Source organism: Hyaena hyaena, unplaced genomic scaffold (genome assembly GCF_003009895.1).
Source record: "Hyaena hyaena isolate Hyena2069 unplaced genomic scaffold, ASM300989v1 scaffold_0, whole genome shotgun sequence".
NCBI lineage: Eukaryota > Metazoa > Chordata > Mammalia > Carnivora > Hyaenidae > Hyaena > Hyaena hyaena.
In genome coordinates, this window is record NW_024080632.1 from 10,430,862 (window position 1) to 10,457,388 (window position 26,527).

The following is a 26,527-nucleotide window of genomic DNA, read 5'->3' on the forward strand; positions in this document are numbered from 1 at the left end:
AGCCTTCCTTGCAAGCATCCTGAGTCCACTTTAGAGAGGCTTTCCTTTATCAATTTTCACAATGTGGCTCAATTTCCACAATGTGGAACAATGAGGCTCAGTGCCTCATATGTAGAAACTCACTTAATTCTTACAATAATCCCACAGGTAGGGACTATTATTCTCTCCATTGTACAGATGTAGAAACTGAGGCTCATAAAGGCTAAATAATTACCAATACAAAAGAAATCTGTATTAAAGTCTAACTACTCAGCTCTAGATGAATGGTAAACTAACATTTTTCTAGAGGCTATTTTGGTGATCATCAGCTTACATTTTTTTTTCATTTTTTTAAAGAGAGAGAGAGAGAGAGACACTAAGTGAGCAGGGAAGAGGGGCAGAGGGAGAGAGAGAATCCCAAGCAGGCTCCACACTCAATGCAGAGCCTGATGCAGGGCTCAATCCCATGACCCCAGGATTATGACCTGAGCCAAAATCAAGAGTCTGACTGATGCTCAACAGACTGAGCCACCCAAGCGCCCCAGCATGTATTTGGTCATGACCCACAAGGTCAGGCCCTGGGAGATACACAGAAGCTTGACTGTGACACGTAAGAACTGTTTATTTCCAGTTTAAAATTTCCATATGGGAAAAATTCTCATAAATTTTACTCTGTACTCAAGGATAAGAGAAGTGACCAGACCATGACAGTGATCTATGGAACTCATCCAGAGAGCCCTGGAGAACAGCCACAAAGAACATTTGAACAACAAATTTAGTTCTTAGGAGGACACCGTATGTATGGCTTGATGGGATTAAGGCTCTGATCAGAGAGGTCAACTTTGTAGCCTGATTCAGTTTCACACTCGCTGTATGTCTTTGGATGAGCTACCTCCTCTCCCTATGTCCTAGCCTCCTCATCTGTAAAATGGGGACAGGAATTAAATGAAGCAATATCTCTCAAGTCCTTAGCACAGAACTCTGCATGCAGTAAGTGCTTAACACGTATGTTCCCCTTAATTCTGAGAGTGCCATTTCACAACACAGTCCTCTTTTCTGTGAACAAGGATTCAACCAAGCAACCAACTTCCCTTCCTTCTTTTGAAAGAACTGTAATGGCTGAGCATCAATTATTGGATTTGAAAACAATACTGCGCAGTTGCCCAGAGAGAACATCTCCCGGGAGCGGATTCAATCCCAGCCGTGGAGAATCCTGATACAGCCACTCTGATGAATTTCAGTTCTTTCCTGCTGGGAAATCTTCCTGGGAATGGATCTTCCTGCGGTGCCCCGGCCCCCCCTGAAACTGTCACTGGCATCCCTGAAATGGTCACCATACTCCTGGTTCAGAGGGCAAAGATATCCATGGCCACCTGAACCCTAGCCCTAACCTGGAAATTCACATGGTATAGTCTCCATTCAGCCCTAGTTTGGAAATTCACACGGGATAGTCTCCATTCAGCCCTAGCCTGGAAATTCACCTAAGAGCACAGGTGGTGTTTCAAACATCACCGGGCAGGTCATCAGGGAGGTCTGCAAATAGTATAAAACCGCAGACCAATGAAACGTGAAGGCTGCAGGAGCCCAGGGACACTGTTCCAGCGCATCTTGCCTCTTCTTTCCATACCAGCTTCTGAAACTGCTGACCACTCTCCCTTGCGGACCCCTGGGCTTCCATGATCACACCGCCTCCTGATTTTCCTCAACTCTCTGGCCCCTCCCCGGCTTTCTTACTGGAAAGCTCTGCCTTTTTCTCACGTAAATCTTTCCCCCTGGGGCCCCCTGGCTCTCCAAGTGGGGTGCCCACACCTGCAGCATCAGCATCACCCAGAACAGTTAAAAATGCAAATTCAGACCCCACCCGGGAGTTCCGCTTTGGGAAGCGCTGTCCCAGACCTTCTCCCCAGGCCCCTGGCTCCTCATTTCTCCCAGCATAGGGGGCCGCCAGTGCTGTATCTCCTGTCTGGAACTGTACTCTCAGCAGCCATCCATCTAACTGCCGACTTGACATCGCCGACTAGACAAAGGCTCAGGGGCACCTTCCACTCGACCTGCCGGCCAAACTCTTTGGATTTTGCAACCTGTCTCTGACGGAGCGCGGCAATCTCTTTTTCAACAGGTACAGCCTGCCCTGAAGGAGCCCGGTCTCTGTTCTGTGTCCTATACAGTCTCTCACTCCTCTCTTTTCTTCCGTGATGGAGCAAGGCAGCCCACAGGCAGATGGGATTTCTGTGCACTTGACATCCAGAGAATGGAAAAAAGTAAATACTAAATACAGTTTCTCTTTAAAGCAGATCTTTCACTGGATTTCTGCAGTTTACACACTCACTCACACTCACACACACACACACACTCACACACACATCAACGAGCACCTAACGTGTGCCAGGTACCGTGCCTGCATGAAGGAATACTGACGGTCTGTCTCTATGCTCCCTGCCTCTCTGATTTCCGCTCTTCTTCCAAAACAAACTCTTATTTCACATTCAAAGATATAGGCTCCCGATGCATATTTTAATATGCCTATTGATTTTCCTCTTGCCAGTCATTATCAAGATTTATTTATCCCCCTGACTCCCCATTGATTGAGGAAAGGAGTCTTCCCACTAGTCAATCAATCCTGATAGACTCCATGACAAAGAGTCAATATCTATTTATTATTTGATTTATGGGCTTAATTACCTTAAACACAACCAGGCAGGGACAAAGCAGAAGTTGAGCAGTACTCAAGCAACCGTGGCTGGTTTGGAAATACATCGGACCAAAACCCGGGCTCTGGTGAGCTCCCAGAGCAGGGAACACAGACTGATCTGACACTTCGCACTCTCTGCCCACCCACACCGCCCTGGAGGCCGCCACAGGGAGAGGGAAGGGCACATGCCAGGGTTTCAGTCGGACCTGCCAACTCAACAAGTCATGAGCTGGGTGTGTTTGGTGGTTTGGACAATGAGTCTGACTGGGAGGTAGGTCAGCCTTTTCCCCCGACGTAGGCGAGAGGCTCATTGGGGGAGAGTTCTAAGAGAACCATGGGATATTAAAAAGAGGGATGAAAGGGGAGGGGGCCGCCTGGGCGGCTCAGTCGGTTAAGCATCCGACTTCAGCTCAGGTCATGATCTCACCATCCATGAGTTCGAGTCCCACGTTGGGCTCTGTGCGGACAGCGCAGAACCTGGAACCTGCTTCAGATTCCGTATCTTCCTCTCTCTCCACCCCTCCTCCACTCATGCTCTGTCCCTCAAACAATGAATAAACATTTATTTTTTTTTAAATTTTAACATTTATTCATTTTTGAGAGACAGAGTGCAAGTTGGGGAGGGCAGAGAAAGAGGGAGACACAGAATCCGAAGCAGGCTCCAGGCTCTGAGCTGTCTGCACAGAGCCTGACATGGGGCTTAAACCCACGAACCGTGAGGTCATGACCTGAGCCAAAGTCGGCGCTTAATCGACTGAGCCATCCAGGAGCCCCAATAAACATTAAAAAAAAAAAAAAAAAAAGAGGGCTGAAGGGGCTCCTGGGTGGCTCAGTCGGTTAAGCATCCGTCTCTGGATTTCAGCTCAGATCATGAGTTCATGGGTCATAAGTTTGAGCCCTGCATTGGGCTCCACACTGGCAGTGGGGAGCCTGCTTGGGATTCTCTCTTTCCTCTCTCTGCCCCTCCCCAGATCATTCTCTCTAAGTAAATAAATAAACTTAAAAAAAAAAAAAGAGCGATGGACTTAGCACAGCTGGGAAGGGAAAGAAAAGGAGAGGGTAGTTCGGTATGGACTTGGGTCTGCGTTAGACAGTCCTGAGTTCACATCCTCCCCCCACCCCCCCCAAGCTCTATAACCTTAGGCACATCGCTTCATCTGCTTCCTTATCCATAAATAGAGGAGCTGAAGGGCACCTCGTTCAGAGGGTTGTTAAACCCATTCAAAAGACAGAAAAGACAAAAAAACCAGTATTTGGACACAGGCGGATCAGATTGCAGGGACCCAGCTTTTAATTACAACCTCGCGTCCCTCCATGAAGCTACCTCCGTGCTCCCGAAGCTACCTCCGTGCTCCCGAGTCTGTGTCTAACCCCAGCCTGTCAGCGACGCCAAGCTAACTGTCCCTCTGGTTTCTAGCACACACGTGAAGGACCTGATGTTGCCCACACTTGCCTTCAAAACATGTGCGCGTGGCTGGCTATTTTTAACTTGGGTAAATAGTGAAAGCCGTTGAAAATGCCTTTGTTTCCAAAGGACGGCCAGCTTGCTGTCACTCTGCCCTAAGGGAGTCCTGCCAAGTATCTTCCAGAACCTCGGGCATTCAAGTACCGCATCTGTTCCCACCAATGTCTGATGAGAGTCAACACTAACTGCCTGCACCATTCTTGGAGGGGGGGGGGGGGCAGATGAACAACCCTGCCGCAAGCTCCTCTAAGAAAAGGGATTACCCCGAAGTGGTCTTTCTAAAATGCATACCAGATTGTGTCACTCCTCTGGCTGAAACTCTGGGCGGCTCCCCTTGGCTCTGGGAGAAAAGTCCAGATTCCTTAGTTTGGCTCACAAGGTCCTTTCAGACTGTCTCTAGCTTCTTCTCTCTTGCCAGTACCCATATGGGCCCTATACTCCAGCTCCCGACCCCTCTGCCCCTCCCTCTGCCCCTCCCTCCCTGCCCTGTACCCCCCCACCTCCAGCCCTCTGCATCAGGGTTCATCATGGTGTGTTAAAAATATAAAAAAGGTATTGGCATTCTTAAGTTTATTTATTTATTTGAGGGAGAGTGAGAGAGCAAGTGCATGTAAGTAGGGGAGGAGCAGAGACCGAGGAAGAGAGAGAAAACCCAAGCAGGTTCCGCACTGCCCCCATGGAGCCCGACGCGGGGCTCGAACCCACAACCCAGGAGATAATGACCTGAGCCAAAGTCAAGAGTCGTATGCTTAACCAACTGAGCCACCCACGTGCCCCCCGAGAATGCCAATACCTTCTTGTCCATGAGGCCAATTCCTTGGTTGGGTAAGGGGCCAGCTCTGGGTCCCCATAACCCTCTAGATCTTACTACAGAGATTAGGACACTGTTTGGACCTGTCTGTGAACTCCATGGGAGAGGCCATGCCTTCTCTTCCTCACTCCCACCATCACACCCAGAACCTTACACAGGATGAACGCTTGTGGCCAAAACCCCCTAACCACTCAGTCTCTGTCTTGTTATAATTTACGTCGCACGATTGGCATCTCTTTTCTTTTTATCCATGTTAAATCTCCCACATCCTATAAGCATACAGCCCCACCCAGTTTGTACTACATTTCACTTATGTCCCACTCATTTCTCGGTGATTCTGAATAAATAGTACCACTCATTGTTTGCTGCTACACTTGCCTAGAGGATCAGGCTGCGATAATATGTGCGAATGTATTTTTGGAAGCGGTTATCCATTCATTCAACAAGGATTTAAGAAGGAGCTCCTATTTTAGAGGCTGGGGATGCAGAGGAGAGTCAAATAGCTGAGATCCTGCTTTCCTGGGGCTTATGTTCTAGGTGGGGGAAGGGGTGTTGGGAAAAGAGACGAAAAGCAAGCAGACCAACTGAGGAATGAAATATGATCTTATGGTGAGAGGTGCTCTAATGAAAATGAACCACAGTGATGTCACAGAAGGGAACTGTTGGGGGAAGGGTGGGCCGTGGGGCACCACTTTGGACCCTGGCTTCAGGACCCAGAGTCTTCCGGTTTCCTGTAGCCCTGCCCACTCCTTCTCCGTCCCCTGTACACGGGGACCCTTCCCCACCAAGACACGCAGTGCCGAAATGCTCCAGGCTCCGTCCTTGAGCGACTTCCTGCTCCTCCCTGGATGGCCTCAGCTTCCAGAGAAGCCTACAGCTTCAATCACCACTTCTATGCAGATGACTCACACGCGGTTATTTCCAGCCGCAACCTTCCATCTGAGCTGGAGACCAGTGTATCCAGCTCCTCTCCCAACATCTCCTTATGGACGGCTCGAAGCTTACAGAGGCTAAGTAACGTGGCCAGAGCTGGGCAACAAGGCCAAGTGGTCAAACCACAGCCCTCACCTTGAATCATTTGATATAAACACAAAACACCTGCGGCTTGTAGGCTGCCAAGGGGGAAAAACACTGCTACTCTCTGTTGCTGCTTCTGCTGATTGCTCATTGCTATCAACATCGTTAGAATATCATCATTATTGCATAGGGGCACATGTACCCCAATGTTCATGGCAGCGCTTTCAACAATAGCTAAAGCATGGAAGGAGCCTAAATGTCCATCAACTGATGAATGGATCAAGAAGATGTGGTTTATCTATACAATGGAATACTACTTGGCCACGAGAAAGAATGAAATCTGGCCATGTGTAGCAATGTGGGTGGAACTTGAGGGTGTTATGCTGAGCGAAAGTAGTCAGGCAGAGAAGGACAGATACCATATGTTTTCACTCATATGTGGAACAGGAGAAACATAACACAGGACCACGGGGAAGGGGAAGGGGAAAAATAGTTAAGGGGAGGGAGGGAGGCAAACCATGAGAGACTCTTAAATACTGAGAACAAACTGAAGGTTGATGGGGGTGGGCGAGAGGGGAAAAGGGGAGATGGGCATGGAGGAGGGCACTGTTGGGATGAGCACTGGGTGTTATATGGAAACTAACTTGACAATAAACTATAATAAAAAAATAAATTCCAAAAAAAGGAATATCATCATTATTATTATAGCAACTGGAGAGACATGGTATTGAGCACCTCTGCTTATAGGAGGCATTGGACTATAGCTCCAACTCTTATTACTACCTTGGAAGACAGAAAAAGGTCATCCCATTTTATAGATGAAGAAAAAGAGGCACGTGAAAGTGAAGAAATTTGCAACAGACTCAAGTCCCCCAAAAGGGAGTGTTCATACATGTATTTGGTTAAAACAGCAAGTTGCATAAAGAACAGCGCTGCTGGGTGAGCCTATTTTCAGTGGGATAGAAGATCTATCCATACAGAGCTGCTGGCTCTTCACCAAAACCCATGTCATCTTCCTCCTGGGAATACAGTTGGCTCATCCTCAGCCTCCCTCGCAGTCAGATGCGGTCACAGGATGTGCCAGCCCATGATGCCTGGGTAGAATGCTGTGCTGGGCAGAACGATGGCAAACGAAAACATCTCACGTGACCTCTTATGTATTTTCTTCTTTCCTCAGCTAGAAGCAGAGGACTCTGAGCCTTAAGGATGGATCCAAAAGATGGGTCTGGTCTTAGACCCCTCGCCACACACGAGGGAAAGCCACCTACCACCCAGAAACACCCATCTGGGACTATGATGTGAGCAAGAAACGAACTTCTATTGTGTACAGCCACCTAATGCTTTAAGGCTTATTTGAGCAGCTACCATTGCTCTGACACATACAAACTGAGTTTGCATGTACATCGAGAGAACTGACCGGAAGGATATATGCCAAAATGCTAATATGATTGCCTCTGGCAGCAGACATTACAGGTGAGTTTCATCTTCTTCTTGCTGATCTGCATTCTCACTAACAAACAAGATGTCACTTGGGCATTAAGACATACACATGGCACACACGCTCATTTAGGATCCTTGAGATTTGAAGAATGGTGGCAAAGTCTTCACCCAGGCGAGTCCACTGCTGGTCATGTGATCGTTTACCAACAGGCGTGTGCAATGTACATGAGATGATGCTAATAATAATAATGATAATGATGCAGTGCATTTATAGCGCTTCCTTCACAAAAGTCCCGGGGTGCTCTACATTCGAGCACAATTAAAGGCAGCCACAGACAAAAACCTTTTCAGCTGTGCTTTATAAAGGGAAAGCAATTCAGCTTTTTGAACATAAAAGGAAGCCGATTCTACTAGATGACGGGGGACAGAGTTTTCATGTGCTCAGCGCCCCCTCCCCCACTCCCGTATGTTATATTTAGGACAATCAAACTGGCCTCGAGGGGGGAAAAATCAGAAAGCCTACAAGTATAGAGTTAGAGGAAAAGCGAGTCAAGATCTCATTTGGGCATGGAGTTACTACTGCCTTAGCAGAAGGCAGGGCCCTTCATCTGTCTATCTGTCAAATACTGCAGCTTGGTGCTGTTACGTTTGAAAGCATGAAAAACAAGAACTGATCTGGAGTTGGAAATCGCCTATTAAACAGCTCCTGATATTGACCAGATTTAGAAGGATGTGCAAATGAGGCCCCACGGGATTTCACTGCTACCTTGTTCCCGGGAGATGGGTGTGGCTGGGTGCCGCGTGCGTATACAGTCAACCTCACACGGCTGCAAAACTGTACTCAGGCCCTGGGCACCCAGCAACTGGGTGGGATGGAGGACACTGGCCCAATGAGGAATTAAAAAAAAAACAAAACTCTTCCTGAAAGCAGTGGGGGAACCTCCTGTCCTTCCTTCTGTTTCCTGGGGCACGCGTCCCAAGCCCCTGTATGGCAGGAAGATGTTTATGCAATGACCCCATTGTCCGGCTCCCTCTTCCTCGCATCCCTGAGAAAGCATCTTGAAGTTCACAAAGGCAGGGGGCCGCTCAGACATCTTTCCTGAAGCCCCACACAGGTGGGAACGCCACGCTGACAGTCAGGACACGCCAGAATCCTGTTTCCCCTGCGTGTGTCCTTCAGGGCTGGGCCGGGCTGGGCTGATGCGGTCGCTGCTCTCCACCAAGCGAGCTCTGATATGCTGAACCAACTAGCTGAGTGCAAGAGGAGGCGGCAGGCAGCCGGGCCATCAGGGAACTTCCAGAGCGGTGTAAGTAACTGGTTTAAAATCCGCCACTGGTTTCCTGCTGCAACAGAATAGACTCCACACTTTTATCTGCATTTTCGAGGCCCTGTGGCCCCGTTCCTAGCATCCTGCAGTCAGTCACGTGCTTCCCTCTGATCGACCGATGTGCCCATCTCATTCCCACCTCAGGGCCTTTGCACCTGCTGTACCACTGCCTGGACTGCTCTTTCTCTGCTGCTCATCATTAGGTCTCAGTTAAATGTCACCTCCTCTAAGACACCTCTTCTGAGCCCTTCCTCAAAGTAGCCCTCCTGTCACTCTGACTCCTCCCTGTTTGTGGCCCTCGTAGCACTTAATGCAATGCTTTAATTATTATACTTAACTGTTTCTTTGTTACTGACAGTCTCCTTCGCTGGAATGGAAAGTCTTTGTATGAACTCTAGGAACTGTGTTCTGAGCACCCAGCGCGCAGCCTGGCACTCAGCCGGCGTCCCATCGTGTCTGCGGAAGGCAGTGAACTCGCGTTAGCTATTGGGTGAAGCTAACAGGTGGCTCTCAGGTCCCTGATGGTCTTCATTCCAGAACATTCCAGGCCCTCTCCCTTTTTGGACCCGGCTGGTCACCTCTCAGTGCCCCTGGCAGAATCACTCGGTGAGGGTGCAGGAAGTTTCAGGGTGTGCAGCTCTCGGCAGCAGGAAAGTCCGCTCACTCAGGGTAGGCAGTGGGAACTCCTTTCTTCAGAGCAATGGCTCTGAGCTTGAGTGCACAGAAGAGACTCCTGGGGGACTTCTTAAAATCCAGAGAGCTGGACCCACCCCCAGAGCTTCTGATCGGGAGGGAAGAGATTCCTTATCTTACATTTACCTTTCTTTTTCTTTTTTAAACAAAATTTCCCCCTTTCAGAATGAGACTGCAAGCAGAGAGAGAGGGAATCCCAAGCAAGCTCCATGCTCAGCGAGGAGCCTGAAGCAGGGCTCGAATTCATGAACTGTGAGATCATGACCTGAGACGAAATCAAGAGTCGGACACTTAACCATTCGCCCCTTACATTTGCCTTTCTAAAAAGCCCCCGGGGGATGTTAGCCAGGGTCCATGCTATGAAGCATGGCTTTAAGTAACTTGGGGATTCTAGAAAAAGATTGGAGGAGAGCGATGGGGGGCTTATAGGCTACGGGAACTTTGTGAGTTGCTAATATTAATAAAATGAGTCTTCTTTTTTAAAATTTATTTTTGAGACAGAGACAGAGCACGAGCAGAGGAGGGGCAGAGAGAGAGGGAGACACAGAATCTGAAACAGGCTTCAGGCTCTGAGCTGTCAGCACAGAGCCTGACGTGGGGCTCAAACCCACGAACCGCGAGATCATGACCTGAGCCGAAGTCGGATGCTTAACCGACTGAGCCACCCAGGCTCCCCAATAAATGAGTCTTCTGGATGGAAAGAGCAAGTGAGCAAGTGTGTGGTTTATAAGATGAAAAGCAAGAGAGAAAGAGAAAGCATATAACGTGGAATATATACGGAAGTGATGCGCGCATGCGCACGTGTGTGTGCTGGTCCCATAACACTTATGGGACATGTCAGTACATACACAGAACGGAAGCCACAAGAAATTAAACCAGTTTAAAAAGCCAGTGGCTCTCAAGCTGTGGTGGATCAAATCCTCCGGATGTCATCAAAAGACAGAGGCTTTGCCTCGTTGAACTAAGATGGGGCCTGGCTCCTGTACTCTTCCGAGTCCCCCAGGTAAGTGTGGTGTGATCAGCGGTGGAGAATTCCCGTGATGCATTCTTGCCTGCACCCTTTGCCCTAGCAGGACAGAGAAGCAACAGCCTAGACTAGTATTTAGATACACGTTTGCTCAATTCCAGATTCTCCCAGTTACTTCTCCTTATGACCCAGGCAGGGGCTCCCGGCCCCCGTCTGACCTCAGTTTTCCCATTCCTAAAATGGGTACGATACTAAATGGGAGAAGGTCGCCATGCCTGGCCTGAAGCAGAGCCCTGGCGGAAGGGTGGTGCAATGCGTTGCTTTCTTTGGTTTACTCTGGGGGCTCTGCATTTATCAACATTAAATATAAATGCCCCTCAGGCTGGGAGATGGTTTCAGACACAAGCGTCAGCTGTGTCTCCTGCACGTGCAAGTAAAGGAAGCGCTTCATGGAGCCACGTCCCCGCCTGGTCCCTGGAGCTCAGCATGTCTTCCCTTCCAGAGTGGGAGTGGGAGTGAGAGAGGGCGTTGGGATGCTGTGATAAACCTTTCTGGGAAGAATGGGGTGGCTTCTCCCCCCCTAGACCCCCCACCCCCTTGGTGATGACATGGGTGAGCGGCTGCACCCCAAAAGGGCAACCGCGCAGGGTGCCTCTCCCAAGCCGGCTTCCTGGTCTGGCCGCGGGCAGCGGGGGAACGCTGGCGCCTGGTGAAGTCATCTGCTCCGGCCATGGTGGGAAGTCGGGAGATAAACCGACATTTCCTTGAGCTTTTGTTGCCTGGGCAGCTGTCAAAATACTCCCCTTGGGCCCCCGCCCTGGATTTTGGGAGTTTCTCGAGTTTTGTTTGTCCTTAAAGACACGGGTTCCTGCCCACGCCGCCCCCACCCACAACCCGCCTGCTACCCTGAGCATAAAATCCAGACCTCTGGCCAGTCTTCCAGGCCATATAGGAGAGGGTCTGGGGCGGGGCGGTGGGGGGGGGCGGTCTCCCAGCTGCCAGATAGAGTCACGGGGGCGGGGGGGGGAGGTTTTGTATGGAAACCAGATGCCTAAATAGACAAATTAAATCAGAGGCTCTCAGGCACTGGTTCTCAACTGGGGGTGACTTTGCCCCTGGGGACATCTGGCAATATCTGTGACATTTCTCACTAGGGACTTGGTACTATTGGTATCTCATGGGTAGGGGACAGGGATCTTGCTAACCATCCTACAGAGCACAGGCTGGACCCCTATAAATGAATGATCTGGCCCCAAATGTTGCAGAGCTGAGGCTGAGGGACTGTTGTAAGCGTTGGTATTGTTTTAAAAAGTGCCTGCCTCAGCCAGGCGTGAGCACCCCTCCCCGCCCCGGGCTGGCTTTCGCCAACTTCTTTCCTCACCTGCTACCCTCTCCTCCTTCCCTACCATGTTCTGCCACTACAGTCTTCTTTCCGGTCCAAAGTCCTGCTCATAGCTACCCCTGGGCCTTTGCATCTGCTGTTCCCTCTACTGGGTGTTCTCTGCCCCAAGTCTGCACAGCTGGCTCCTCGCACTCAGGCCTCTGCCTAAATGTCACTTCCTCAGGTAGGCTGCCCTGATCCTCCCCTGCATAATGCACACCTAAGATAACTCCAGTCCCCCAGTCTCTCTGTGGCACAGCTCTGGTTTCTTTCCGTCGACACGCTGGGACCTTCTCAAATGATCTCATGACGACTTGCCAGTAGTCTGTCTCCTCAACTAGAACGACAGCACTCTGAAAACAGGGTCCAGGGTCCACATCTGTCTTGCTCATCATCATCCCCTAGCATCCAGCAAAGTGCCTGGTGCATAATGTGTTTACTAAACATCTGATGAATGAATGAATGTATGAATGAATGAATGAATGAATAGACAAGCTTTGGGGGAGGATGGGGTTTGCAAGCTGTCAGACAGTGACGTGCATTCATAGAGACCTGCGCTCTTGTCCCGGCCCCACTTTTCCTCTCCTGGCCTCAGTTTCCACATCTGTAACATGGCCCGGATGGGTTCAGTGGGATCAGGCTCCCCTTAACGAAGCCCTCTTGGTGACATCAACTGCAGCGTTTTGCTTCGGTTTTGTCTCCATGGCACCCAGCTAAGGTAGGCTGGCCCACAAGCCTGTCACCACAGATAAACAACAGATTTCTTCCCACTGAGATCCTAATTATTTGGTAATGTTGTCTGGTCTATTTTTTTTTTTTTTTTAACTTCCCTGTTTCCATTTCCTTCTGCACTCTGCTGGGCACACAGTCCGAACCCCCTGGTAATACTCCCTAGGGTGTGGTTCCCAAATATTAGCCTGGTTAGAATGGGCTGGGGGGGCGTGGCTAGACAGTCTGAACCTACAAGCTGACTTGATTCACTAGGTCCAAGGTGATGTGATAGACTCAAAACTGCAGCCCGAAGATATCCAACTTCTGATCCCTGGAAACTATGACCTCAATACTGCAAAAGGGACTTTGTAGATGAGATTTAAATTGAGCGCCTTCAGGGGCACCTGGGAGGCCCCACTGGTTAAGCTCTGTGCTGACAGCTCAGAGCCCGGAGCCTGCTTCGGATTCTGCATCTCCCTCTGTCTCTGTGCCTCCCCCAGCTCACTCTCTGTCTCTCTCTCTCTCTCTCAAAAATAAGTATAAATTTATTTATACATTTAAAATTTAGGAAGTAAAAAAAAAAAAATTTAAGTTGAGCGTCTTGAAATGGGCAGTGTTTCTGGGTGGCTGTGTCCTAAATGCAATCCCAAGTGTCCTTGTAAGAGTGAGACCTGACCACGAAGAAGGCTCTGTGACCACAGAAGCAAGAGGCTGTGCTGCTGGCCTTGAGGATGGAGGAAGGGGCCACAAGCCAAAGACTGCAATGGATGTTTCTAGAAGCTGGAAAAGACAAGGAAATGTTCTGCTTCAGAGCCTCCAGAAAGGAGGATAGTCCTTCACTTTAGAAACCCACTCTGGATTTCCAGCTGAGAGAGAGAGACAGCGTGAGCAGGGGAGGGAGACACAGAATCTGAAACAGGCCCCAGGCTCTGAGTTAGCTGTCAGCACAGAGCCCGACACGGGGCTCGAACCCACAAACTGTGAGATCATGACCTGAGCCAAAGTCGGACACTTAACCAACTGAGCCACCCAGATGCCCCATGTGTGTTGTTTTTAAAACGCTCATTTGTTTATTTTGAGGAGGGGGGATCCCAAGCAGGATCCATGCTCAGCGCAGAGCCCAACTTGGGGCTCGAACTCACAAACTGTGAGATCACGACCTGAACTGAAATCAAGAGTAGGAGGCTTTACCCATGGGGCCACCCAGGAGCCTCTAAGCCACCAAGTGTGTGCTAATCACAATGTCCCTGGGAAAGGAATAGGGTATAGCCCCCAGGTGTCTGCATTTGATAGACCTTCCTCCCTTTGCTGGCTCTGCCTCAGGGACCAGGCTTCTAGACGCCCTTCCCCAGAGCTGTTCCAGGCGGCTCCTCAAACCAGCCCATCCGCCCAAGAGCCAAAGTATTTTGTCAGCATTGCAGGGACTCTGCCACAAACATCTACTTCTACCTCCTCATTAGCAGATGGGGACACTGAGGCCCACGGAACGCTGCCCCGAGGCAGGATGAGAGATGTTTTCATTCAACTCTGTCGGCTTTCAGATTCCATTTGGAGTTTTTAAAATGAGCGATTGTACAGACTGCCAATAGCTTTGCAATAATCTCATAATGACCCAATCGTGAAACGATTTAGCAATCCTGCTGCTAATTGTATTTGTGGGTATAGCAATTGGGTAACTAGCTGGTTATTACTCATTCCCCAAGAGCCACACACATCGCATTACAAGGGAGCTAATCTTAGAAATACTTGTTAACTTCGATGATAATTACTAAGTAATTGGCTAGAACACGCCATTGTGAATTTAGCCGGGATATGCCAGGTAATTATCTGGTCTTATGTTCTCTGTAAAATAAATCCAGGGTCCAAAAATTGTTCCAGTTGGTTGGCTATTGTCCAACCATCGACCTCTGCCAGCCAATTATGCGGATGCAGGTGATTAATCCAATTACTCGAATATCAGGTTTCAAACCGAACCTTAGAGAAGAGACCTGACGGTCAACAACTTGACGGTGCTAAACGCTAACCGCTAAACAGGAGGAAGGGACGCACAGAGCCCCTCCCTAAGATAAATATGTAATGACATGATGATATGGAATAAATGCCACTTTGGGGCTCATCTGGCTTCTTCACGCAAAATACCAAAACACTTCAGAGACCAATTACACGTCCCAAAGCTGCAGTCTTTATCATGGTGCCAGGAAAAGGCTGCGCTATTTGCGAAATCTGCAGGCAGTTATGTCGCTCCGGGAGGGGGGCATGGAGTTTGTACATAATAGAAAAGGGCCAGAAACGCAGCTGGCTTACGGGATGAGTGACACACTTTCATAATGACCACTCGTTCTTCAAGGATGGTTGCTCACCGAATCTGTCCACTTATAATGAGCTGGCCCTTGGGAAAGAGGTGAGGGGGGCCTGGGAAACTGGGAGCCCCCAATAACACCGGGAAAGTCAGAGGGTGGGAGGCGAGGGGTTCTCAGAAGGGCCAGGCAAAGGAGAGGAGGTGGTGGATTTCAAGTTTCTAGTTTGGGGATGTGAAAAAGAGGAGTTAATAGGCCAGAAGGCAAGGAGGTGACCAGAGAGAGATTTGGGCAATGGACTGGTGGGGAGCAGTGGGCAGAAGGCCAGCGGTGTGCACCCCAAATAAAGGGCTATGCAAGAGGATGACGCACTCTAGATAACAGAGGAGGAGAGGAGCAGTGGCAGGTTTTAGAAGTGGCCATGAATTGTCCCTCTCCCTGCAGTTATGTCCCTGCAATGGGACATTGCAAATCCTCCCACGCAGAGGTAGAGTCTATTTCTTCATGCCGTGAATCTAGGTTGACCGCGCAACTTGGTCTGGCCAATGTACATCAGTCAATGCATCACAGAAGAGGAGTGAAAGGCGCTTGCCTGTCAGGGCTTGACCTCCTCCCGCACTTGGACCCCCGAGACCATGATGGGAATGAGCCCAAGATAAGCTGTTGGGGGATAAGAGACCATGAGGAGGAGAATCAGGGCACCCCAGCTGATAACCTGCCAACCTGCAGACGTGTGAGTGAGGCCCTCCGAGAATGACCGGCCCTCTGTCTGACCTGCCCACTGACCACACACATATCCAAGAGCCCAGCTACTGGGCCTGGCTCAGCACAGAACTGTCCACAGAAGAGAGGAAAACTCTGAGTGTTGGGGGTAATTTGTTACTCAGCAAGAGCTTACTGATACACTCACCCCATGAGAACAGCTCAGCTCCTAAGTCTGACGTGAGCTGATTACTTGAGAGCTTCGTCTGTCCTTTTTAGAGTTGAGAACAACTACTTGTAAAAATGGCCTAAGGAGGACTGAAGGGCCATCTCTCGATCTCCAATCCTTTGAAAACATTTACCATCGGACACATGGATTCCAGTCAATCCATCATATGCATAAGCAGTGATGACAGACAATAACCCAGTTTCTTCTGACCACTGGGATCTTATAAATGGACTCAAGGATGCTCTGTATCACAAGGGAATGGACCCCAACACACCAGCTCCTCCCTGAGCTCACAGCTCCTCCTAAGGCACCTGCTGGGAGGAGAGGCTTGCATCCTTAGGATCTTATCGCTTGGGTTGAAAATGGGAAGGAGACAGCTCCTAAGTGACTCTTGGCATCACAGGCCATGCCAAGGACAGCACGACTGTGGCTAGTCCTAACCCAACAGGGGAATTACAGCCAGAGTTAAGCACACACCAAAGGGCAGTTTCACAACTGCTCATCTGAAACCACAGCTATTTTTCCCCCAGTGCCCCATGTCACTGGGGAAGGTTAGAGAGCAAGTTCAGGAAAGTTGCTAACACCTGACATTTTTGTCAGTTCTCTATTAACTACCCCTTCTGTGCAGCTACTGATCACAGAGCCTGGATATTGAAAACAGCAATGGTAAAGCTCTCCAAATGTTCTCTGCTGCCTTCAAGAAACCCAGAGTAACAGTTGTCAGGACCTTAGCCCAGCGTTGGCAAAGTGGGGACCGAGGGCCAAATCCAGCATGCTGCTAGCTTTTATAAGTAAAGTTTTATTGGCACCCAGCCACGTACATCCACCTACATCTTATCTGTGGCTGCTTTCACACCCCAGGGACAGAGTTGAGCAGTTGCTACAGAAACTGCTTGGCCCGTAAAGCCACAGCTATCCACTACTGGGCCCTTTACAGAAAATAGTCTGCTGACTTCTGACTTAGTCCAAGCAGCTCAATTTACACATGGAGATGGTGAGTCTCAGCGATAATTGTTTCACAAGCACTCGGAGCACAGGGGGCTCTAGAACCGACTTCCCTCCCCTCCCGTTCAGTGCTCTCCCCGCGGCACGGCTCTGCCAGAGAGTTTTACCATCAAAGGTATTTCCTGGACTCTCAAATCTCAGAACCACACAACAGGGTTCTGTTGGGAGAAGTAGAAACGCTCCATTCTCCAGACCGAGGAGTCAACGAGAAGCCTCTCCCCACCCCCAACCCTACCCCCACTTCTCAGCTCTGTCAGAAGCACAGCTCTGGGCTCAGATCCATGGCTGGGGAGCCGAGGCAGGACTGACCTGGTGATGATGGCCAGGTGGGGCGGGCTCATGCAGGCGCCCATGAAAAGCACCACGTTCTCATGCCGCGTCTGCCGGTAGGCCATCACCTCCCGCTTGAAGGCCTTGAGCTGTTCTTCATTATCCCTCTCGATGTCGATCAGCCGGATGGCCACCTCCCCGTGCCAGCGGCCGTGGTACACCTGCCCGAAGCGGCCCTTCCCAATGAGCTCGCCGATCTCCAGCTGCTCAAACGGGATGTCCCACTCCTGCAGGAAGATACTGGTCTGGCTGGCCTTGCGTGGGAAGCTCCGGGCTGAGAGCAGGGACAGGTTCATCTCCTCAAAGTCGTCCTCTGACTCCTCAGCCTCATCGTGGCCCTCTTCATTCTGTGGGCGGAAAGGGGAGGGCAGTCAGGGCGGCTGTGACACTGCCCCTGACGCCAGCCCGCCTGCCCACTGGGTCCTGTCACGCATGTGCAGGTCTGGATGCGTCTCTGTGCGCACTTCTGGCTGGTGTGCACACAGATCTATTAGCCCAGGCCGCTCTTGTCTAGAATCGTATATAATGAAGGAGCTGAAAGGGAGATCACGGTCATCCAATGCTCCCGGGCTAAGGGGGAAACTGGGGTTCACAGAGGAGAAATGTCAGGGTGCCACCCATTCTGATTTGCTGGGACTTCCTTGGTGTGGGCACTCAAAGTCCCCTTGGTGGGGGCGCCTGGCAGGCTCAGTCAGTAGAGCATGTGATTCTTGCTCTGAAGGTTGTAAGCTGGAGCCCCACACTGGGCACAGAGGTTACTTAAAGGTTAAAGACCGTACAGCAAACGGGGTTGACTGGTCACCCTAGATGCCCCGGCTCCCTGTGACACAGACAGGCAGATCTAGGGTTAAAAGTCAGGTGTCCCGGCTCCTAACATCCAACGCCCTCCTACTGTACCGTGATGTTTCGGTTTGCTACTTACCCGCGTGTGACAAACGCAACAGGCTAAACTATGGGCGCGTCGGCGGTCTGCAGAGAACATGTGACAACCCTCAATGTTGAGCGCCTTTTGATTTCCTCCAGAGTTTGGAATTGAGGAGTCAGGAAAAGGGAGAGGTCAGAGCTACTCTGCAAGGGCCAGACGCCTGGGCTTCCTACGCAGCCAGGATGGAAGGGAGGCTGATAGAATGGGCTTAACGATCAGAAGAAATGAGCTGAAATCTGGCCGCTATGTGACCTTGGGGAAGCCACTTGACTTCTCTGAGACTTCCTTTTCCTATCATAAAGTGGGGCTAATAAAATCAGCCCCTGGGGATGGTGTGAGGTTTCCAATAAGGTGAGTGCCGGTTAAGTTTCTTGCACAGAGCTGACCACCCGTATGAAATGGGCACTGGGCTTCCTGGGAAAATGCAGATTCCCGGGCCCTACCCAGAGCTGCTGAATCAGAAAGCAGAAGGCCAGGGGCAGAAATCTGCATTTTTATCTGGCACACCCACCGCCCCAGGGACACAGAGGTGTGACCTCCATGATCATTAAACGCTCAAGGACCAGGGACCCACCTTCCCAGCATGGGGGAAGGGAGTGCCCCACCCCGTGGTTCCTGGAAGGAGGGAGAAGCTGGTGCCCCAGCCAGTGAGGATTCCCAGAAGCTTGGGGGCTGATGAAGCAGCCTCAGAAAGTGGCCCCCTGGCTGGCTGTGGTCTTCCTGAGCCCAAACCTGAGCAAACTGTCCCTCATGGCCCACTCAGGAAAAATGATACGGGACACATCGGGATAATTTTTCAGTGACCACAATACCTGCAGAAAGGACAGGATTTTCTCTGGAAACCCTGGCTCTATTCCTTTCAGTTCAGGACACACCAGCAGGGCTGAGGAGTCCATGGTTCTTACCCAGGACACTTCATTGATTCCTCAAAAGACCATTCTCAAAAGCCTGCCAAGCTCAATGTCCTTAGGACTCCGCCTCCTCCAGTGTATTCTATGGAAGGCAGTGGAACACAGCTGCCTTGGTATTCACCTGGCCCTAAGCTGATTTTGCAGCTAAGAAAGCAAATCTCTCGCCAATTTCTGCACAGCTGGCTTTTCCACCATGCGCACCATATAACGGCCCATTAGGCTTGGGGCCGGGCAGGGCCACCAAGTGTTAGAACATCCATCAAACTGGGCCACCCCACCCCCCACCGCCCCCAAGCCCCCTTTGTCATTAAAGACAAGTGTGGGGGCAGCCCCAGGGGAAAAGGTGCTTCACCCTCTCCAAATCTCACCTCTGACGTTGGCTCCACTTCAATTTGAAGTAATGGATTTCCTTCCAAGCTTTAAAGAAAAGAAACATAAACGTGACCCTCAGGTGAAAAGGTAGGTCTGTGTACTCTTTAGTCACATACGAAGAGTCTTCGAATGCGTAGCCCTCACCATCAAGACTTTATCTCAAAATGAACTTCCAACACTTGTGTCTAAAACTGATCCATAACCTCACCATGAAGAAGCAGTGACAAGGACACTGTTTTAAATAGATTTTTTTCTAGGCTGCTCAGGGCTCATTTTTCTTTATTGCTTTGGTTTCCACTAATCTAGCAGCTTCCTTATAAATTGGTCTAAATGCCATAGGTAGAAGAGTCCTCAGAACTCTGGCTGTTTGCTAGGAAAGAATTAATGAGAGCTCTAAAGCGGGGCGCCTGGGTGGCTCAGGAGGTTGAGCGGCCGACGTTGGCTCAGGTCATGATCTCATGAGTTCCAGCTCCACGTCGGGCTCTGTGCTGACAGCTCAGAGCCTAGATCCTGCTTCACATTCTGTGTCTCCCTCTCTATCTCTGCCCCTCCCCTGCTCATGCTCTGTTTCTCTCTCTCTCAGAAATAATAAACATTAAAAAAATTTTTTAAAAAATAATGAGAGCTCTAAAGTTCACTTGGGTTCGGAACCTTCTGGAAGAACTTTAGTGTTGGGGATTACTGGCACCCCCCTTTTTTTTAAAGTTGGCACTCCGCCACTCTGCCTTTATGAAAGATCTACATTGGTGTCTCTTTTGCTAACCAAAAGAAATTTGAAGAGGACTTCTGCTTTTTGGAAAAGGGTGAAAAGCAAAACTTGCCCTCAGCGTCTGTTCTGCAGCGAGCTGTCACAGAGGCGGCGGCCCCCTGAGCAGTGTGAGTGGTGGGTGCCTCCAAGCTCCTTCCCGGGGAGCTGCCCTCAGCATCGGCATCAAGCCTCCATACCTTTGACCTGTATCTCTGAGCATCTCTGCTTAATCTCGATTTACTTTGTGCATCCGTTAGCAAGATGCATCCTAAGCTATCAGAGAAGCCTGAGAGAGGGTTTTCAGGTCTGGGGACACCCTCCCGATTTTTCCATCATAAACATTATGATAATTTGCTTCTTGGCATGACACGTGTCAGGAACGGCACGAAGCCCTCCGAGGGATATAGACTTGAACCCTGCGTGGCTCCTGACTTTGAGGAATAGCATATTACTACCGAAGGGACGAAAGCAAGTATGGAGATACTGTGCAGGAAGGCTAAGAGCGACAAGGGCCAAAAGTTAGGCATGAATTGAATAAATGGAGTATGCTGGAAAATTCCCCGGAGGGATTATGGGATGTATTTTCCCAGTGCGCAGTGTCTGAGTTAGTTGGACGTTGCCAATCACGTTGAACCGGGATGTGTGGAATGAGAAGGATCAGAACCGCAGTGGACCGGAAGACACAGGTGCGTGCATGCGTGTGCGTATGCGTGGGCACGTGTGCACACACGTATATACGTCTGTGCGCGAGTGTGATGCAATCACGAGCTCATGAGCTGCAGCTGTTCTGAGCGTGGGCGCAGGCTGAGTGCGGGTGCTGGGGGATACGGTGTGTTTGCGTGTGTGAGTACTAAGTATAGACTGAGGGCTGCGTGGGGATTATGGGGCGTGCTCTGTGCCGGGGATGTTCTGGGCGCGTGTGAGTTGGGTGTACCTCGTGGTGGGGTGGGGGGCACACTGTATGTTGACAGTCAGCTGGGTATGTCCTGCGGTGTGACATGGACAGGATGTGGGGGGCAGTGTGTGTTAGGGGTGTTTCTGGGGGGGGTGTTTTCGGAGCAGAGGATGTGTTGTGTTTATGGAGTGCGGGGGAAACAGTAACTGGGCAGCCGAGGGCACAGAAAACCTGTAACCGAGGGGAAGAATCACAGTGGAATCACAGGAATCACAATGGACACCTTTGGAAGCTTAGCAGACGCCCTCCCCCACCTCCTCACTTGAGGGGCCACCGCTATCCTAAGCCTGAGACCCCAAGAAGCTGCTGACCCTGCAGACAGAGCCAATCTGCTTCCCGGAGGGGCTCCTGGCAGGGGGTCTGAAATGCTGCAAGAAGAACTAAAACACAGGGGAGAGAAGGGTGGGTGGCAACGTGCCTCTGCTTTCACATCAACCAATCGTTTCCAGCCCAGCCCAGGAGGGAAGGGGACTGAAACCCCACGAAGGCTGAAACTTGACACTTTGGGGAGATCTGGGTGGAACAGTGCAGCTGGGGTCCCTCCTCACACCCAACAGCAAACCAGGCAGTCCCCCTCTGCCTGCATCCAGGCGTGATTATAGTCGCGGGGCGATTAAATTATTTCCTCCTGTGAAGTGTCAGTGGCTGTCACTCCATGCACATTTAAGCAGATCACGGGCAGCGATCGACTCCGTTATTTCGCTGGCGCTCCCTGCCTGCCAGTTAATAACCCGGAGTTCGTCTTGCACAAATTGTAGAATTAGGTTATGTGCGGCAGAGAAACGACCCTAAGCTGGGAGTGAGTGCAGTCTCTCCGGCAAACTGCTGCCTCTTTGATTTCACAGATGTACCATTTGGGTCTTGAACAAAGTCTGTACCACGGGCCAGGGAGGCCAGAGCAGTTAGGAGAGCCAGAGGAGCATCCAAGTCGGCAAAACTGTGAGCTGGGAAACCCGTCAAATCGAAATTAGGTCTCTAGCAGGCCCTCCACTTCGGCCACAACCCGAGAAGTTAAGTCAAGGAAGGTTTCAGTTCGGCGGCACAAACAGTAGACGGCCTAGAAGGAGAGTCTGTGTCCCAAGGTCGCGAAAAGTGCCACGCGCGGGGACACTGGCTGCGGTGTTATTTACAACAGTGAACTTCGGGAAGACTGGAGATCTGGCCATAGGGGAATGGTCACGGCCATTATTCTACATCGGTAATAACATTTTACAGCCGTGAAGGCCAATATCTGTGAAGAGTCTGGGATAATATTTTTAAAAAATGCAATGCTATAGCTTTTTAAAGGGATAACAGAGCAGGCTGGAAAAGTGCATCTATCATGAGTCACAAGTATGTAAAAACATGAAGAGAAAGAAAGCACACATCAAATTTCTAAGGGTGGTATGATTATGAGTGATTAGTTTTCCTTTCTTTTTTATTTTTTTATTTTTACAGAACAGTCTGCATTTCCTAAAATTAGTTTATATTATTTTTATAATGGTATAAACCAGAGGCCAGCGAACTTGGGCCAGATAGTAAATCTTTTAGACTTTGCAGGCCGAACGGTGTCTGTTGGAACCATTCAACTCTGCCATTGTGGTCTGAGAGCCACCAGGGATAGTAAGTCGTAAGCAAATGGGCATGGTTGTGTCGTAATAAAACTTTATTTATACATTTTTAAATGTTTATTTTTGAGAGAGTGCAAGTGAGGGAGGGACAAAGAGAGAGGGAGACACAGAATCCGAAGCAGGCTCCAGGCTCTGAGCTGTCAGCACAGAGCCCGACATGGGGCTCAAACCCACGAACCTTGAGATCATGACCTGAGCTGAAGTCGGACGCTTAACCGACTGCACCACCCAGGCGCCCCAATACAACTTTATTTATAAAAACAAGTGGCACATAGGATTTGTCCCATCGACTGTAGTTTGCTGATCCCTGGTATAAACCTAAATTATGCTTTTTAAAGGGTGGAACAATGATGGAGAAGTACTGCTCTTTCATTAAGTTCTAGCTATGATAGAAAGTTACCGTTATGATCACAGAAAAGTCTGGGGATCCTAAGGAACTGGTCCAGCCCCTGGAAATCACCCTTGACATGCAGGGCCAGGACACAAAGCAGAGATGACTCGTTGGGCCTAGGCCGAGAGAGGCTGTCGCACTCTCCCTCTCTCTGTCTGAGTCATTCCCTATGTCTCTCCGTCAGTATCCGGCCCTATCAATCCCAGGACTAGGAAGACAGAAGACCGTGCACCTGAGCAGACTGAGGACCCGGGACAGGAAAAGGAAGTCTCTGTTCCACTTACATTGGATTTGAGGTCACTGGATGCAGGATGACCTGGGGCGCCCGGGTCGGCGTCTCCAGCACGGGCACCACATCTGAGAGGCAGACAGGAGACAGTCAGAAACCCAAGGTGGAATCCACAGTCTGCCCCAAAGACCGGATTCCTGGGAGACGGGGCAGCTAGTAACTTCTCACCAGATCACGGTGGCCCCAGCCCGCTCTCTCCCTTCCTCGATCACTTGAACTTTTCCTGCTCAGAGGCACCAGTGATCTAAGATGACATCCTGAACAAAATGCCCCACTCTTGACTAGGGGGCTGCCGGAACCCCGAGCCTGTGACCCGAAGCGTCCACTGGGCACCTCCGAATCACCCCCCAACTCCTGAGTTCTCTTTGGGATGGTGAGGCCGCTTGGTTTCACGTCTCCCAGTGCCCAACTCAGCCCTCCGACCAGCTCTCTCCTGCCACGTGGCTCCGGACCCCTCCTCATCCTGGCCCGTCTTCCTACTGCAGACCAGCTTCTCAGCCTTGCCCTTGTGTTTTGGGATCTCCTTGGTACCACTGTGCCCTTGGGGCCTCCCAGTCTTTCCTTTCCCCCTCCTTTCTTCCTTTTCCTTTTCCACCTCTACGTCCCGCCATCATCCTGGGGTTTAGTGGTCCCATCGCCAATCCTCCTTGAGCTTGCCCGCCCCGGCAATCTTCACCTTCATCCATTCCAGCAACCCACGTACCCCCATAGGCTCGTTGAGGAGGGCCCGGGCGTGCATGGACTCACCTGGAAAGATGAACTGCTGCTTGTACTTGTAGTAGTGGGACGCTTGCAAAAGAATGAAAATACCAACATGAGCACATGCCTGAGCCGTCCCTTCAGGTAGCAGACTGGGCTCCCACAGCCACCATGTGGGTTCCCCGCCCACCCTCGAGGGGTTCCAGATTTCTGCAGACCCCCTGAACTACAAGGGGCTGAGAGCATGTATACGGGAAGCGGAGCTCTGGGCACCCAAGCCACCCTTCCCACATGCAGCTCCCTGAAAAATGAGCACTTGAACTTGGAGAGCCGCCCAGAGCACAATCCCATTTTTGTTGACTACACGGGGACATATACACACTGAGAAAAGTCTGTGAAACCATTGTCTAAAATACTAATTTTTTGCCCCTTTGACTACAGAGGCTTTCAAAAAAATCCTCCAGGATGCAATGAGATATCATCTCACACCCCTTAAGATGTCTACTATCACAATGACAAAAGAGAAGTGTGGTGAGGGGGAGAAGAAAGGGGAAAGTGTGGGGTGCTGTGGGTGAGAATGCCAACTGGCACAGCCATTGGGGAAAACAGTATGGGGGTGCCGCAAAAAATAAAAAATAGAACTACCACATGATCCAGCTTCCAGGAATATATCCGAAGGAAATGAAATCACTATCCTAGAGCAATAATCTGCACCCCCATGTTCACTGCAGCATTATTTACAAGGGCCAAGACACAGAAGCAACTCAAGTGTTCACTGATGGGTGAATGGATAAAGCAAATGGTACACATACATGTATATACACACACACACACACACCATATATGTATAGATGTACATACATAGAATGCTATTCAGCCTTAAAAAAAGAAAGAAATCCTGCCATTTGCAACATGGATGGACCTCGAGGGCACTGTGCTAAGTGAAACAAGTCAGACAGAGAAAGATAAATACTGTATGAGATCATGTAACATGCAGAATTTGAAAAAAACCATTCATACAAACAACCAGGTGGGTTAGGGGACGGGCTGAAGGTGGTCCAAAGGTACAGACCTACAGTTAGAAGACAAATAAGTCCTGGGGAGGTAACGTACATCATAGTGACTACAGTTAACGATTACTGTCCTGTACCTCTGAAAGTTACTGAGAGTAGATCTTAAAAGTTCTCAGCACAAGGAGAAAAATTCGTAACAGTGTGTGGTGATGGATAGACACTTGGATTGTGGTGATCATTTTCCAACACATATATGTATCAAATCATTATGTGTGCACCTTACACGCATACATGTTATATGTCAATTACATCTCAACGAGGTTGGGAAAACTGCACTTCGTGTGTTTTCCAAGTTTTCTGCACTGACCACTGTATTAGTTTTCCTGTCGCTGCTGTAACAAATGATGACAGGCTTGGTGGCTTAAATAACACGTTTATCTTCTTATAGCTCTGGAGGTTGGAGGTGTTGGAAGAAGTCACAAGGGGCTATAATCAAGGTGTCGCCACGGCTGGTTCTTTCCAGAAGCCCCAGAAGAGAATCCATGCCTTGCCGTTTCTGGCTGTTAGAGCCTGCCTGCACTTTCTGGCTCCGGGCCCATGACTCTAGTCTCTGCTCCTACTGTCTCTGACCTCCTTGTCTCCCTCTTACAAGGACCCTGTGGTTACATTTAGAATCCATCTGAATAATCTAGGGTTATCTTCCCACCTCAGGACCCTTAACTTAATCATCTCCGCAAAGGCAAGTCACATATGAAGTCACAGATTCATAGATACTGGGATTAGAGTGGGGCGATTTTGGAGGGTACCATTATTCCGCCTACCACAAGCATGGGTTGGTTTTTATATTTAGGGGAAAAAGATGTCCTCAACTTCACTGCTGCTTCACCCACAACTCATTTGACTTCCAGTCCAGCTGTTCCGGGCATCCCTGAGGTTTCTGATGTGACCTGTTACTCCAGTGGGGTGGAGGGCCTGGAGCAGGGGTGGGGGGCAAGGGTATCGTGGGCAGTGGAGAGGCCACACAGAGCCTCATCTCTCCAAGCAGAGGAAATGAGCAGGAATGGAGTCAGATACGAGTCCGAACTGGTGAACACGCTTCCAGAAACTACTTTATACCTTCAGAGACAACCTACAACTGCACATTGACTCACCAAGAATTTGCACAGCGGTTCAGAGGCTGGGGCCAGCGGTTGACTAGCCATGGCTCAGGGGCCAAATCTGGACCATCATCTGCTTTTGTACATAAAGTTTTATTGGAACACGGTCACGTTCATTCATTTGCATAGCCGGCATGCTATGACGTCAGAGCCGAGTATTTGCAACAACACAGACTGTATGGCCCAAGGGTCTAAAATATTACTATCAGGCCCGTCACAGAAAAAGTTCGCTGACTTCCAGGTTAAAGCAAACGTGAGCTGGACAGAAGGAGTAGGAGGCTGATCCTGTGGGGCTGAATCCTCACTCTGCCTTTGGCTGTTGGTAAAAGCTTGGGTAACTCTCTCCGAGTCTCAGTTTCCACGAGTGTAAAATCAGGGATAATAACAGTCTTTCCCTCGCAGGGTTGAGA

At 50.0% G+C, this 26,527-nt stretch overlaps 1 protein-coding gene across 1 annotated transcript in view; it reads right to left on the reverse strand.

The window, feature by feature from the left end:
* Positions 1–26,527, reverse strand: part of KSR2 (kinase suppressor of ras 2) — a 420,995-nt gene that overhangs the window by 39,712 nt on the left and 354,756 nt on the right. The window contains exons 11-14 of the mRNA XM_039236742.1: positions 23,996–24,037; positions 23,244–23,316; positions 19,252–19,300; positions 17,027–17,394 (exon numbers count right to left, since the gene is read on the reverse strand). Coding sequence (XP_039092673.1) covers positions 17,027–17,394; positions 19,252–19,300; positions 23,244–23,316; positions 23,996–24,037 — 532 coding nt within the window. The remainder of the gene's footprint in view (positions 1–17,026; positions 17,395–19,251; positions 19,301–23,243; positions 23,317–23,995; positions 24,038–26,527) is intronic.